Source organism: Trichosurus vulpecula, chromosome 1 (genome assembly GCF_011100635.1).
Source record: "Trichosurus vulpecula isolate mTriVul1 chromosome 1, mTriVul1.pri, whole genome shotgun sequence".
Taxonomy (NCBI): Eukaryota; Metazoa; Chordata; class Mammalia; order Diprotodontia; family Phalangeridae; genus Trichosurus; species Trichosurus vulpecula.
In genome coordinates, this window is record NC_050573.1 from 55,766,050 (window position 1) to 55,782,938 (window position 16,889).

Sequence of the window (16,889 nt, forward strand, 5' to 3'; positions counted from 1 at the left end):
AATTCAATCCTCTCCCCCCACAAAAGCCTATCCCACTTTCCAATAGCTGTTTAAGAAGGTGGGCCCTGAATACATATAAGTATCTATTTATTTTAACATACTTACTGCATTTATTTGATAACATATTTCTAAGTGGGCCCTGAATATATATATTTATAAATGTGTAGTTAATATATTAAAATATAATTATTTATAACTGGGCCCTCAATCTGCCTCTCAGTAATGTCCACCCCTAGGTCCCAGCTCTGCTGTCTGGGGTCAAGTAGGAGTTTCATAAACTAAACACTTCCTTTTCTAAGGGTTTCTGGAGGACCCCAGAATTGGGGCTAGGAAAGAAAGGAGAGCCATGATTTCTTCAGGGGCCAAGAAGTGCTGATTCCCAAGTTTTCCCTAAGGTTCACCCTGCACTCTACCTCCATTTAAGACCACCAATCCCTAAAGCAAAGGTAATACAATGGTGGTGGGAGCAGGCAGGGAAACCATGGTATATCAGGGTGATGAGCAATTTGGTTGTGCTGTGCTCACTGACAATGGGACTCTGGGGGCCCAGGCAGATAGCAAGGGCAAAGGTTAAGGTTTATGGAGGCAGGGTTAGTGCATGAAGATATGAGTCCTAGTTCAAGCCTCCAGCCACTGGTCTGTTTTTTTCCAGGTGCAGAAACAGTGACACTAGCTCCAAGTTACTGCATTTTTCTAAACCTGTTTGCTTCTATGTAAAAATTCCTGCAAGGCTTTCCCCTCAAGGGTCCTTATGAGGAAATCACTTAGTAAGCAGTCAAGTGCTGGAAAATGGTAGCTATTTCTGGAAATTTCATCCTGGCTCTCTGGTAACCTTCCCCACCCCCCAAAAGTCTTCAGAACCACCCCCCACCCCAGCACTGGTAATTCAGTTTTTCATCTCTGGCTGCTCTTATCCACTCCTAGCCCAACAAATCATTCCTGTGGCTTTTCTTAGAACTCCCTCTAGCTGGTTTCTTTGTGACCTCGGGCCTTGGCAGGAGGGAGCCCCACACTGAGCCCTCAGCAACAAGGAATTACTGAGCTGAGGGGTGCTAGAAGGCAGATGTGATTTACTCTGGTGGCAAGACTTGCAGGAATAACAGGAAAAGTTGAAGGAACTAGGGCCGAAAGAAGGAAGCTTTGTCCCATCCTAAGAAAGAGGAGACTTGGAAGCCCCTGCTAGGAAAGCAGGACAGGCTGTGGGGTCAGGTGACCTCATAGCAGACGTATAAAGACGAAGGTCTCTTCATACACGTTACCCACCCCTCCCACCCCCAACAGCAAATCCAATAATTTGCCCTATGATCTTAGGTAAGTTACTTGTTTTCTGGGCCTCAGTTTCCTTATCTATAAGATGAGGTTGGATTGGATGCTTTCTAAACTTCTGCTGCTGACATCATGTTCAAATGTTGCATACATTCTAGATCTGATATGTTGCATACATTCATTCCCCTCTGTTCTTAGACCTTCTGAATGGTCAGTTTGGGCTCAGAGTCCTTCTCAGGTTGAGAAAGAAAGAAAGGAGTTTATGTCCTTTTAAGAGGCAAAAGACCAACTGCTTTTGGCTCCAGAAGGGTGCTTAGGGAAGAGTTGGCAGATTTCCCTACAGAGTTTTAAGAAAGAAACAAAACCACAACTTTTTCTCTTCCAATACAGTGAATTTTATTGTATGTTGCAAAACCAGCATTCACCTTTTCAGTGTACAAAAAGGACACTAGCTCTTTAAGAAAACATTAGGAAAGCTGAAGACTAGGCAGCCTTTCAATTGTAACATTTTGGCAAACTTGAAAGCTTTTGTAAACTCCAACTCCATGGCTCAAAATCGGTTTTTCTCCACAGTACAATATTACAAAGTAGAAACACAGTATCAATAAGTTAGATCATACGGAATCACCTAGAACTGGTTCATATTAACCCAAATAGCACAGATTTACTTAGCTTCATAATCCCTTAAAAGAGAAAAAAACATAAAAAGGCAGGTCTGACTACAATGTCTTGTGACAGTCTGAAAGGCTAATTGGGTCTCACAGTTTTGAAATCATTAAATATTTCTCTGTTTTATATTCCAATTCTCTAAGTTCCAGAATATACATGTAAATGTATATGACAAATCTCTGTATACAACTCTGTCTGCAAAAATATCCTCATAGCAGATGTATGAGGACTAAGGTCTCTTCATATATGTTACCCACCCCCACCCCCCAACCCCAACAGCAAATCCAAATTCCAAAGCCTGTCGAAGTGAGTGGGAGCATCTGAATGCTGGTCAGTGTGCTTCCATGGAAGAATCCAGAGCCATATGGTGCTGGCTCTTAAGTGACCTGGGCAGTCTCAGGAAAGGGGGGGGGGAGAGGGAAGGCTATAGGAACACTCAGGTCAACCTGTTTCCCCCAAATGACACAAGCTCTTTGGAAGCAGTAGTTGGAAAAGATCCTCCCCGCCTCTGACTCTTCCCTAACAAGGTCAGTAGCAGCTGTCTAGGAACCACCTGTCTCTACAACTTGTTTTGGCAGCAACCTCCCAAATGCCTATGGCTGGACACACCCTGACCTTGGCTGGGTACCTGAACATGAATCTTTCTTAAAGCCTGGGATGTGCCCTTTGGACACCCTACCCTAAACCCCAATACAGGTGTCATCTTTGACCACAGTGCCCAGTGGGCAAGGCCCACCTGGCCCTGGAAGGCTCTGCTCCAGGGGATGAACCTGGACACCACTGGTGCTACCAGGCAGACCTTGCCAAAGAAAATCATTAAGTTACCACACCACTCCGGTTCAACCTACCCTGGATCAGGGTCTGCCCACAGCATGGGGATCGTGACATTTTCAAACAAGGCCTCTCAACACCACCATGCCTGTCTGGGAAAGTTCCCTCACTCTTCAAAGAATTCTATTCATTTGTGCTAAAATAACAGTCTAAAGTCCTCTAAGCAGAGCCATCTGCCACGGAGCAAACCTAAATGCAGGCCCATCTGGGGGAAAAGACATCCTTCTCCAACTTCAGGATGCCTCTGCCTAGCTGGTTCCCTGTGGCCTGCCACCTGTTTTGGCATACTGTTTGCAAGCTTATTTGGCTAGGGTATTGGTGGGTAGATGCAGGAGCCTCTTCCACTGACAAGTGTCAGCTCAAAGATGCTGGATACTTGAGCATCTCCTTCCTCTCAATCAGATCCAGGCCAAATCTCGACAGTAAAGGCTGGTTCCGTTGAGTTGAGCTTACTGTGAAAAGGTTCACTCGGTCTTTTAATGCTCAGAAAACCAGAGGGCTAGGCAAAAATATGTTGTCAATTTTGACTGCATACAATGTGAAGGGTGTGCTCCTGCTAATGCAGATTTTCTGTCTGGGGAAACTAGAGAATCCAGATTGCCATTCTGAATGAATCCCAATAGCAGGGTCAACAAAATAACCAAGCAGCCATCCCCAGTGAAGGGCAGCCCCACTCCAGGCTAGCCAGAAAGCAGGCACGCCTGAGGATATGGGAAGAGGGAGGGAGCTGCTTCTCAGTTGGCCATCTGGTACAATGCCAGGTCGGGGAGGGAGGGTAGTTGGGGGAACTGAGTTGGATATGAAGGAAAAGGAAGGGCTATTTCCAGGCAACAGACTCCCCTAGAGAAGGAACTTTCTAGTGCAAAGAAACCCTCACCAAGCAGGTGAAAGACTGAAAGGAGAAATACTTTGGGGTATTCAAAGAAAGAGAGAGGGAAGGGATTAAGGAGGTAAGTCCAGAGACTCACACGATGGGGGCCCTGCCCCCAGGGCTGAGCTCACAGCGGTTCCCTGAAGACCTGGAAGGCAGGGCTCAGAGTCCGGAACGAGGATCTAGGGAGATGGACAACTCAATCGATCTCAGCCAGATCTCATTCTGTTCCAAGAGCTGAGGGCCTGCCACTTCTTTGGAAGGGGTCCAAACCAAAGCCCCCAACTCTAAATATACCTCCAGCTGCTTCCATTTCTTTTTACAGGGCATCACCAAATGATAATAGTAATAATGCCTCTATCGATTTAGTAATACTGCAATTAGAACAAAGGAAAGGGATCCAGACTATTGGCCCAAAAGGGAGGAGAGGCACGGATTTAGAAAAGATGCATTTTCTCTCATACAAAAATAGACCATCGTCTCATTAGCAAGGAATAAAATTGGCCATCTTCATATAAAACTAGAAAAGTTGGACAGACATCTCAGAGTCCTCCGGGACAGTGGAGACAGCGCGCGTGATGCAGGCTGAAGACAGGTGCCGGTCACCAAAGGAGAGGCGTTTCAGGGACTGGTCTCCCAGGGCCCAGGGCCGGCAGGAGCATTTTCAATAGTAAACATGAAGCTGAGCCCTGGGCTTGGGCCCTCTGAGAAGCCACCCAGTGAGATGGCTAGAGAGACGCCTGCTTGACCCATGGAGGCTCAGGAGCTGATCCTGTGCAAGGCGCCCAGACAGCTTGCATATAAAGAAGATGCTTTTTAGGCTGGTGACTGGGCTCCAAAAATGTGCCCCCCCCCAGTGGCGCCCCCATTACCTGGGGGACAGAGCAGGAGAAGAACCAGAGAACCAAAAGCAGCCCAACCAGGGGCTGACAACCTGCTGCTCACTCAAACCTACGGAAACCAAGGATTTCCCCTGCATGTTTTCCCCTGGAAGTTAATGAGTGAGTTTTCCTTTTATTTATCTACTTTTTCTTAAATAGATGCATTTTCTTTTCTTTAAACTTTCCCCTGTTCCCCACACACACCAAGAGGGTGAAACTTGAAATGCCTGCGGCCCTGCAGGAGCCAGTTCAGCACGGTGGCGGCTCCAGAGCCACGGCCAGCCACAAGTCCGCCCCAGGCCCCGGTGCTCCCCGGGGCACAGGTCACTGCCAAGGCTGGAGCTGCCGCTGGTCATACTCTGCTATCAGTTTCTTGATGTGAGCCAGTTTGTTGTGCAGATATTCACAACGATACTTTTCTTGGCTGTAGTTAGTATTAGTCTGAAAGAGATTAGGGAGAAAATACTAAGAAGATCTCAGTGATGGTCCCAGAGGGAAGTCCCTGGCCACAGAGCAGTCTGGGCCCAGGAGCAGGGAGAACAACAAGCTAGCAGAAAGCCCTGGACAAGCCCTTCACCCTTTCTGGGCCTCAGGTCCTCTTTGTTAAATGAGGGAGAAGGCTTCTGAAAAGCCCTGCTGGCTCTGGGATTATGCCGAGTCACCAAGTCTCCTCTAAAACAGACGATGATGATGATGATGATGACAGCTAGCATTTGTAGAGTGAGCTTTGAAAGTTTGAGAAGCACTTTACATGAGTCATCTCATTTCATCCTCTTATTATTCCCACTTCACAAATGGGGAAACTGAGGCACTAAATGAGCTGCCCAGGGTCACAAAGGCACTAAGTGTGAACAGCGGTCTTGTTTCCCTGACACCAAGTCCAGCATGGTCATCCGTGAACCAATCAGGATAACATGGACACTCCCCACCTCATCAGGCTGCTGTGAGGATAGCGCATGTACACGGTAGCTACCCAAAGTTGGTGAATTTAAAGGCCACAGGAAAATCCATTTTGTGTGACTTTCCATGTATAATCAACATCACATTGCTTTTCTTCTCAAAGGGTGAAGGAGGGAAGAGAATTCAGAACTGAACATTTTCTAAAAATGAGTATTAAAAATGGATAATGCATTTATTAAAGTAAAATTTTTAAAAAGCTTAAAGGCCACAGCAAGCCCTAAGGTCCTGTGGAAACAGAGATGAGTAACCTTCTCCTCCCAGCTCCACCTGTGAGCTGTGCTTTAAAGGCCCCTTGAAAACAGATAGGCCTGGAATCTTGGGGTTGGAAAGGGGCTCAGAGGAGGTCCTAACGTGAGGCCCCTTTATACCCACTGACACCTGACAAGGGTGTATGATCCAGTCCCTGCCTGAAGACTTCTGGTGAAGGAGACTCCCCAGCTCTGAGGCAGGATCTCAGAGGCACAAATATGTCATCTTTTCCTTCTTTTGTCAGGGCAGGCAGTAGTATTCTTTATGGCAGAAGAGGAACACAATGGCCAAGGCCATAGTCACCATATCAGAGGCTAAGCCCTACAACCTGGAATGGGCATTCCCCATCCACCAGTGTGCCGGTCAGTAGACGCTATTCTTACCACTGTCTTTCACATCTGCTCCTATCAACAAGGACTGTCTCTCATACCTCCCTTCAGAAGGCCTGGACATCTAGAAGAGATCCCACTGAACTTTGCCTTCATTTTCCTGCTATTCCCTTACAAGTCTGGGTCTTTACATAAAACAGACCTTCAGACAGCAGAGGGAGCCCTTTTTTTTTTTTTAAACCAGAGAAAGCCTAGTTTCCTTAGAAAATCATGGGGAAAGTGTGGGAAAAAAAAAAACTCAAGAATATTTTTATATGGGATTTACAAAACACTGCAAAATTTCATCTTTGAAATATATAAATTCCAGAGAAAGCTTATTTTTTTTTAACAAATCTAAGAGTTAAGGTGAATTGTTAAAATTGGAGGAATGTCACAGTTTTGGGAGGACTGGCTCACATATAGGAATAGGGCCAGAACGAGAGATGCTTTGGGCACCTACACATCCAATGAGATCATAGAGATCAGGATTTGGGGGAGGTGGAGCAGAGGGAAGGGGTAGGTATAAAGAACAGTCTCAAAATATTGCAATAGGGCAGAGTGAGAGTGTGAGAGAGAGTGTGTGAGACTGTGTGTGTGTGTGTGTGGGTGGGTGTGTATTATGGGGAAATCAATAAAATGACAGTTTACCTTTCTTTTTTGAGGGGGGAAAGCAGGGCAATTGGGGTTAAGTGACTTGCCCAAGGACACACAGCCAGTAAGTGTGTCAAGTGTCTGAGGCTGGATTTGAACTCAGGTCCTCCTGACTCCAGGGCCGGTGCTCTACTCACCGCGCCACCTAGCTGCCCCCAGTTTACCTTTCTGTGACACTTTACAGAAGCCCATTACAGAGAGTGTCATGCAGTGGAAAGACTGGAGGTCAGACCACCTAGATTAGATTCTCAGCTGTGCCATTTAATAGCTGTGGGACCTTGAGTAAAACACTTCCCCTCTCTGAGCCTCAGTTTCTCTATCTGTAAAATGGAGATAATGATATTTGTACTATCTAACAGGGGTGATATTAGCAAAGTATTTATAAACCTTAACATGTCATATAAATGTGAGTGACCTGTTATTAGGGAAATGTCATATTGAAAAAGAGAGCTAAGGGTAGGATTCTTAAACCTTTTTTGTGTCACAGACCCTTTTCTCCAAATAAAGTTTTTAAATGAATAAAAATAAAACATTTTAGATTATAAAGGAAACCAAGTATACTGAAAGAGAGTTGTTAAACTATTTAAGAGCCTCCTGCATGGTGGGAGACTGGGGGGTAAGTCTGTGCGGGGAGGGCTACAGATGTGTGTGGTGGGGGAGGTAAGAGAGTAGACAGCAGAGGGCAGTGGGGAGGGATGAAGAGTTCAGTCTCACGCTTGCTCACTGTGCCTTCTGACCCAGAACATATTTACCACCTCTTGCTTCTAAGAGTATGTCAGTAAGCAAAAAACTGGGCTTACCCTTCTGTTACCCAAAGCGCTTTCATGCACTATCATTTAAGGCATCACAGATCCTCACAATAATCCCAAGAGGAAAGCAAGAACAGGATGATTATCCCCATTTCACAGATGGGGATACTGAAGTCATGAAAAAAGGTCAAGGTCACATAGCTTGGAACAGCAACCGTGGGACTTGAGCACCACCACAAGACCTCTGTAAAGCTCTCTCTGATCTCTTCCTCCCCATGACACAATCTTTTCTTGGAAGTTATGCAGCACTTCGAACCTCTCTTCTGTGCTTATGTTCTGGTCTGTATTGAGATTATTCCCTTATGTAACCATCTCTTTTCCTCCCTATCACCACCACCAGCACACTGAGAAAGCCAAGGCAGGTACAGACTACTGGGCTGCAGGTCGGGGTCTGCACTTCTGGGGTGCCCCTGAGGTCAGGCAGGTCCCTTCACCTCTTTGCACGTCAGTTTCCTCATCTGTAAAATGAGGGGTCCTAATCATGTATACGAGAGCCCTGTGCAAATCATCATCTTTGGGCATCCTCATCTCTGGATGTACCGAGTGCACACACAGGAAGGAGTGCGCCTGCTAAAGGGAACACAAATGGTTTTTACTCACCTTTTTGATTTTCCAATATTCTTGTAAAATCTGACCGCGGGTAGTCTGCAGGAAGAAAGAAACCCAAAAGAAGTGTGAGCTATTGCTATAGCTACACGATGGTTCCCTTCAGCCCCCTGTCCACGAATGGCCTCAGTCTGGGACCCCTGGCAAAAAAGTAATCCCCGAGGCTGACCCACTGTTTCCACTTTAAAGGGTACCCTATGCGCAGATGACCAGTTTCCAATCCAGAAAGACCAGTCACATAAAGTCAAACCCAGGAGTCCAAGAAAAGGAATTTAAAGGAGGAAAAGTAAATGGCAGCTGGAGAAAGGGGAGAGGCAAAACCAGGGGAGCTCGTACTGCTATTCACAATTCCATCAACAGATGGACATCTGGCCAGAAATTCAGCGTGTGTTGGATTGGGGAGAAAAAAGTGAGTTCTACTCTATTGGTTCTCCATGCCCTGAATTTCTTCTCTTCACACCTTTGCCTTACATCATCATTCCCAATACCTAAAATGGCTGACTCTTTTCCATCTCTGCCTGCTAAATTTTCTTCAAACTCCAATTCAGATGACAAACCCACTCCATGCTCTTCCTCTATCCCTCTTAACTAGCAAGAATCCCTTCCTCTTCTGATCAGATAGCGCCTCACCTTCTAATTTGCTTCTAGTGATGTCTTATCACCCCCACTGTGCCATAAGCTCCCTGGGGCCACTGTCTTATTCAATTTTGGTCTTCACTCCATGCCAACAACGGGGCCTTGCACACAACCAGTATTTATTGAAGCTATGAAGTCACTAGGGCCCCTGGAAAATAAGCATTTAGCACAGCTAGAATTTTCACAGGTTGTCTGACTTAAACAAGACTTGTGGTTCATGCAAAAGAGCCAGGTTCAACAACACTTGGCAAATATTAAAGCCTCCAATCAAGGTAACCGACTCTGGGCAAGAAGTCTAAGCAGAAGCACTACTGGACAAATCGCTAATTGTTCTTCCCTCAGGAACACCAAGAGAGCTTAGTCAACTGAGCAGTGGGCCAGCACCTACTGTTAATAAGCTAGTTCTCTAAATGTCTAAATGACCCAAATTAAATGGACGGAGCAGTAGCAAATACATGGTAAACAGATCTGGAGCTTGGACAGTCAGTGATACCTCATACTCCTCTGAACCTTGGGAAAGCTGTTTGAGCTCAGCATCCAGCTGTGTAAACCGTCGAGTTATTCTCTCTATCCGTGCATGCAGATCGCGGTACTCGTTGTATTCAGCGTTAAAATCATTCTTATAACTTTGACGTTGTTCCGAGGAGGAAATGGCAGCATATTTTCTGAGAAAGGCAGAGACAGAAGGAGTTGAGCACAGACTGCATTAGCTAGAGAGGAACCTCACTTCAATAAGCTTATCGATTCCCATTCCTGTGAGTTAGTGAGGATGTACGAGTATTGTGTTCAGAGAGGAAGAGACAAGTTAAGAAAGGGAATGTGATTTGTCCAGTAGCACATGGAAAGAAACCAGCAGAGCCAGGACTTGACCCAAGGCTTCTGATTTCCAATCCAGAGCTCTTTCCCCTACACCATGATTCTGTGGCTCTAACACCCCCACACAAACCCTGGTGGCTTTAAGCTGTGACTTGAAACATCCAATTAATCTCATATAGTCAATTTCCTCTTTTAAATAGGAGACAAATGCAGAACAGGTTGAACTGCCTGAAATTCATACACGTACGCATTTTATGACATTTCCTTCTTCAAAAACTTGCCAATTCTATTGGGAATAGATAGAATTTTACATTTTTCTCTCTCCTGCTATGCATGACTACAACATATGCATCTGAACAAGCAAAAATAGGAGAAAAACGTGACATCTTAAGTTTCCTATGCCATTATTTCATAGGGGAATTTTTTTTAAAACCAAATTTGGTCTTGGGGTGAATAGAGAAACTGTTCTGTAACAAGAAGCCCCCACAAGTATGACCTAGCTTACGTAACCAAATGGACAGTCTGTACGTGTCAGGCTCTAATAGGTCTCACATTCTCAGATCTGAAAATAACAATGGAAGTTACTCACAAGAGATAATCCGGCATTTCTGAAGTTGATGTTGGAACGCTAGAATTATTGCATGTTCCATTTAAACCTACAAAGAATAAGAACACTTCATGAAAACAACAGCCTACAAAGCACTATCAGAACTGTACCTTCAGAAGTGTATGTGCAAGGACCATTAACAATCCAGAACCATATGAAGGAACGTTTTTATATTTTGTGACTTGCAAAATGCACAGGCATAGGATCTAGGACTGGGGCACCTGAAACTGAGAGACCTGGCTAAAGGTCACTAAACTAGCAGATATAGAAATTATTTGATGCATTCCACTGTCATCCACCTTAGAATCCTAACATGTCAGAACTGGAAGGCTGCTTAGAACATGCAGCTGGGAGAGCAGAGACTGTCAGGACTGGGGGCCTTGTAGATGATCTAATTCAACCTCTTCAATTTTGGAGAAGAGAAAACAGACCAAGAGTCAAGTTAAGTCAGCAACCATTTGCTAAGCTCCTTCTATGTTAAGCTCTGGGGAAACAAAATGCAAGCAACTATGTAAAAACAAGGTTAAACTGGAGATAATCTCAGACGACAGGCACTGAAATTAAAAAGGACTGGGAAAAGCTGCTTGAAGAAGTGATTTGCAATTAATGCAATAGAAAACACTCTCTCCTATTTTTTTCGCTGGTTCAGAATACTGGTAGATGTCTATAGCAGTGATTTTAAAAAAAGCCCACTCCTAGTGACTGCAAAATAAATGAATAGACTCCAGATAGGCAAAGGGAATAATGTGTGACTGCCCCAGATGAAGAGCCATAGTAACAGTACAAACGACGATTGCTAAATGATGTTTCATCCCATTTCTGGCTGTCATTTTTTCAGTGTTCAGGGAGAAGGCCACTCTTATTAGCCATAGGAAACATGAACTACGCATTCAGAACTGAAACAAAGTCACTGCTGCAGTTCGCACTTGCTTTTAAAAGGTATCACTGAGTGCATCCTAACCACGTGTAGTGACAATTTCTTTCCCCATTGGTGCTTAGGGGATATCACCCTGTTCTTGCTTCTCCCAGTAGACAGGTGATCCTGTTCTGTCATTTGGAGAACCAGTAAAATGCAATGTGAGCCCACAATGGACTGAAGGCATGTTAGGAGTAAAGGCGATGTAAGTAAAGTCTGTTGACTCCAGCACAGGCACTTACACAGATGCTCTTAAACACCTTGATCAGCGCCGAAAGAGACTTTGCAGGCCATAATAAATTATATTTATAATAGTGCTTTAGGTTTGCAGAGCATTTGACCCCAACAACAACTTGCCCAGGGACATAAAGTTTGTGTCACTCGGGCAAGAATCTGAACCCAGCTCTTCCTTATTCTACATCTAGATCTCTCCTACTACCTGAAACAGACATTCTTTCTATAACACTGCCCACAAATAGAGAGCCAACCTTTTCTCGAACACTTCCAGTGACAAGAAATTCACTATCCCCATGAAGCAGGCAACCTGCTCCACTTTTAGAGATCTTTGATTGTTAGGCAACTCTTTTCCATATTCAGTTGAAATCTGTTTCTCTGCAATTTCCTCCCATTAATTCTAGCATTGTCTTCTGGGACCACACAGAACAATTCTGTTCCAACTTCCCTGTGCCAACTCCTCAGAGAGTTGCTAAGAACCGCAATGCTCCTCTTCTCCTGGAGCTTTCTCTTCTTTAGCGTAAATATCCCCAGTAGTCTCTTTAACCAATCCTACCATAAGGATGGGTCCTTCCTACAGTTGATCCCTTCTGACTAATTCTGGTTTGCCGAACTGTTTTCTAAAATCTGGTCCAAGAAGTGAACACTATACTCCAGCTATGGTTTAAGAAAAGCAGAATACAGCAGGATGATCACCTAACTTGCTACAGACATGCCTCTTAATGCAATCTAAGAGTGTCTGAAAATTTTTGAATAACATGTCAAGTTACTGACTCATGCGGGCCTTGAATTTCACCCGTCATAAACATTTATTAAGCAGGTCAAGCACTGTTTAAGCACTGGGGACACAAACAGAGGTAAAAGACAGTCCCTGCCTTCAAGGTGCTCACAATCTAATAGGAGACAAATGAACAAATATGTATTAAAAAGCTATTTACAGAATAAATAGGAAATAATTAACAGAGGAAAGGCAACAGAATTAAGAAGGGTTAGGGAAGGCTTCCTGTAGGAGGTGGGATTTTAGTTGGAACTTAAAGGGAGCCAGGGAGGTCAGTCATTCTAAATGAGGAGGGAAAGCATTCTAAGGTATGGGAGACAGAGAAAATGCCCAGAGATGAGACATGGAGTATCTTGTTTGTGGAACAGCAAGGATCACTGAATCAAAAAGTACATGGGACTGAATAAGGAATAAGAAGACAGGAAAGGTAGGAGGGGAGCTGGTTATGAAGGGCAATGAATGTCAAAGGATTTTATATTTGATCCTGGAAGCAAGAGGGAACCACTGGAGTTTACTGAAGTTGGAGGAGGGGGGGAAGTGAGACAGTCAGACCTGACCTTTAGGAAAATAATTTGGGGCTGAATGGAGAATGGACAGGAGTGAGGAGAGACCTGAGGCAGGCAGACCCACCTGCAGGCTACTGCAATGATCTAGGGTTGAGGTGATGAGGCCCTGTACCAGAGGGGTGGCAGGGTCTGAGGAGAGAAGGGGGCACACTGGTGCAGGAGTGGAATTGACAGGCCTTGGCGACAGACTGGAAATGGGAGGTGAGAGACCATGAACAGCTGAGGCAGTTGGAAATGTGAAACTGACAGCAGAGGCTAGGGCAGGGCAGGTAGACTGGAGAATCACCAGCGTAAAAATGATCATCTACGAGAAGTGATGAGATCACCGAGGAGAGAGGAGGTCCCAAGAGAGAGCCCTGAGAGGGCAGGATCTGGAGCAGGAAGTAATGACAATACACACAACAACACACCGTGCGAAGGGCTTTACAATTATTACCTCATTTGTGCCTTACAACCACAGGAGGGAAGTGCTGTAATTATGTCCATTTTGCAGATGAGAAAACCAAGGGGCACAGAGGTTAGGCTATTAAGTGTCTGAAGCTGGATTTGAACTCAGGTCTTCCTGACTCTGGACAACAGGTGGTGAAGTGGATAAGGACACTGAGCTTGAAATCAGGAAGACTCATGAGTTCAAATTTGGCCTCAGACACTTACTTGCTGTGTGACCCTAGGCAAGTCACTTCACTTTGTTTGCCTCAGTTTCCTCATCCGTAAAACGAGCTGGAGAAGGAAATGGCAAAACTCTCCTGTATCTTTGCCAAGAAAACTCCAAATGGGGTCCCCACAATTTACTGACTCCACAACTCTATCCACTGTGCCACTTAGCTGCCTCTATTCTTGCAAAGGAGACAGAGAAGGAGCTGTCAGAGGGGAAGGAGGAGAACCGGGAGAGCACAGTGTCCTGAAAACCTAGAGAGAAGGGAGTATCAAGGAGGAGAGAGTGATCCACAGGGCCAAAGGCTACAGAGAGGTCAACGAGAATGAGGACAGAGAAAAGTCCTGGGTTTGGCAACTTGGACAGAGCAGTTTTGGCAGATGATAAGGTCGGAAGCCAGACTGTAAGGAGCTAAGAAGAGAGTGAGAGGAGGGAATGTGGAGGCATCTATTGTAGATGGCCTTTTTTGAGGGATTTAGCCACAAAAGGTAGAAGAGATTTAAGAAGACAGTTCTGTGCTTAAGCACAGAGGATGGAAAGATCAAGCAAGGGTTTTCTGAGGATGGGGCTGATGTGGACATGTGTGTAGGCTGTGGGAAACAAGCCGGTAGAGTGGGAAAGACTGAGAATAAGGGATAGAGCCTAGATAATGGGGGATGGAGGGGTAAACTATGGGAGATGGGAAGGAATGAGCTCTACCTTGGGCAGGTAGAAGGGTTAGCCTTGGTAAGGAGGAAAGCTACCTTATCATGTGAGGCAGGGGTGGGGGAGAAGGTAGCAGAAGGCACTGGAGTGAGGTGAGATGAAAAGGGGAGAAGCGGGAGCTCCTGGGTGAACAGACTATTTTTTCTGTGAAATGAGAGGTTCTCAGCTGAGATGGCTGGGGGAGGGGGGACCATGGGAGGTTTGAGGAGGGATGGCGAGCTCTGGAAGAGGCACTGTGGAAAGAGTGGAGAGGGAGCTGACATGGTGAGGGCCCAGCTGAGGTTGTATAACATAAAACTGTAGCAGACCCAGTCAGAACAGTTGCGCCATCTTCTCCATTTACATCCTAAAGCACGTGTGTGGCGTGAACGGTGGAAGCGACCCAAGGCTGAGGCTTGGCTGGCACAATTAGTGACACAAGGGGGAGAAGAGGACGGTGTAGTGTTCAATTAGAGAACTGAGGGGTCAAGGTACTGCAGGTCACAGTGTGGCTGAAGAGGAGGGTCTCGTAAGGGAAGGCAGAGAGAAAGGTGGGAAGCCAATAAGTTACGATCAGATAAGGGGATTTCAGAATTCTTCAACATGCAGGTGATGCATCTGTGAGTGATGGGGCAAGAACAGAGGTATGACCATCTTTGTGTGGGGGGTGGGGTGGAGGAGTAAGTCCATGAGAAGTGACCTCTTTTTTGAAAAAGTTGAGTGGTCACGGTGTTTGATGTAGAATCAAGACGTATGTTGAAGTCCCTGGGCAGGGACTTGGGGAGGAGAGAAAAACTGTGAGCCAGGTATTAAAACTGAAGAAGGAAGGAGAGTGACACAGAGGTCTGTAGGCAACAGCTACCAGGATTCCAGCTGGGTAGTAGGTGTGAACAATATGGACTGCAAAGGAGGAGAGGTTATATAGTGATGAAGGTAAGACGAAAACCTGGCAATAGGGAGCAAAGGAGTATTCCAACTCCCCCACCTTGACCAGTGAACACAGGGAATAAGTGAAGGTACCGCCAGCACTGGAAAGGGCGGGCAGGGATGAGGGGAATGGGCAGAAAGACAGGTTTCAGAAGATAAAGGAATGGGAGAAGACAAGATTTAGGATGAAGGGAAGTTTGTTACATAAGGAACAGGGATTCCGGAAGGGACAAGTGGCATCTGGTTTAAACTTTGGAGTGAAAGAGTTGAAGGGGATACAGTAAGAAATCAGAGGCTAGGGAACGAGGCTTGTAGAGGACCCACAGGGGCTTAGAATCACTGGGATGTTTCACATGAATGGTGACACAAATGCTAATTATCATCGCCACCATATCCTCTACTGTGTACTCGTGTAGTTTAATTTCTGAACCCAACTGATATTTCATCTTATGGGAATTAGCCCATCAGTAGAGACTACACATTACTGCTTCTAAACTAAAACACAACACACCAATGGGGGCTGAGCTCTAAGTTTCTATGACAACTATGGGCCTGTCATTTGGTTTCATGATTAGTGCAGCCAAGACATGGAAACTCTCTTGGTTGTAATTGGTGAAGGTGAAGGTGAAGGTGAAGGTGAAGGAAGGCATCAATTTGTTAGAAAAATCTAATGCTTCTTTCTCTTTCTGTGGCTACAAAGTTTTCCATTCTGTCACACACAGTCACGTATCAATTCTTAGAGATTACAAGTTCTCCTCAGCTGGTATGATACCATTGATAATAACTGACATTTACACGCATTGCTATATACACAGTGAGTGTGTGTGCACCCCCTGGAAGGCAACTAATAAGGAAGTAGTCACCAGGAACCACCAAGAACTCCAATTTGCTCTGCAATGTGGAGAAATATGCTTCCCTTATATAAACTAGAGAGGTGAAGGGCTAAATCAAAAGGCATTTCATAGGAACGCAGGACGTATGGTTGGAAGGGATCTCAGTGATAATCTTACCCACTCACCTCATTTTATAGGGGGAAACAGATCCAGAGTGAGGAAAAGACTTGCCCTGCCCAAGATCAAACATATTACACAAGGAACAGAGACACAGGATCATGCCCAGGTCTTTTGACTCCGAATCCAGTGTTCTATGATACACTACTGCTTGATAACTGCTTTTCATAAAGAAGGTGACAGCATTTTACTTAGATGGGAATGGCACCAGTCTTGGAGTACCAGTTTTAGCACCATAGATTTAAAACACTATTAGAACTGGGACCACAGAGATCAACTCATTTAATCATCTCATTTTACAAATGAAGCAACGGAGGCTCACGAAGGCCTTGTCCTTGCAGGATCACCTAGTGAGTTAATTTCACAGCTGGGACCAGAACCAAAGTCTTCCAACTCTCCCAGGGCTCCTACTTTTACAATGTTTGCCAGGAGGCCTCTACCTCAAAAACTCTCCTCCCACACATTCTATCAATTGCAGATTCATTTGGGCAAACAAGCTATTCTTTTGAGATGCCAGTGCTCACTGAAAAGTTTAAGTCTTCCTACACTTGTCTGTGCCAAATGCATGAGAATATATATATATATATATATATATATATATATAGCTGTATCTTTAGGAAGAGGAAAATGATTCAATCAACAAACATTTATTAAGTACTTATTATATGCCAAGCCCTGAGCTAATACTGAGATAATAGCACTCAACTGATGGTCTCCAGAAGCTTCTATGTACACATATAAGTAAATATAGAAATCTATACAAAGGAAATACAAGGTAAGGGGAGAGGAAGAGGTCAAGAAAGGGGGAGGAAGAGGTCAAGAAAGGCCTTCTATAGGATGTGGCCCTGGAGCTGATCCCAAAGAGGAGTTGGAGGATTTTAAGAGGACGGAGAAGATTC

At 45.1% G+C, this 16,889-nt stretch overlaps 1 protein-coding gene across 1 annotated transcript in view; it reads right to left on the minus strand.

Moving 5' to 3' along the window:
* Positions 1-1,637: 1,637 nt before the first annotated feature.
* ELL (elongation factor for RNA polymerase II) overlaps positions 1,638-16,889 on the minus strand; it is a 150,723-nt gene continuing 135,471 nt past the window's right edge. Inside the window, exons 9-12 of the mRNA XM_036763604.1 lie at positions 10,203-10,269; positions 9,291-9,462; positions 8,156-8,200; positions 1,638-4,959 (exon numbers count right to left, since the gene is read on the minus strand). Coding sequence (XP_036619499.1) covers positions 4,843-4,959; positions 8,156-8,200; positions 9,291-9,462; positions 10,203-10,269 — 401 coding nt within the window. The 3' untranslated portion in view covers positions 1,638-4,842. The remainder of the gene's footprint in view (positions 4,960-8,155; positions 8,201-9,290; positions 9,463-10,202; positions 10,270-16,889) is intronic.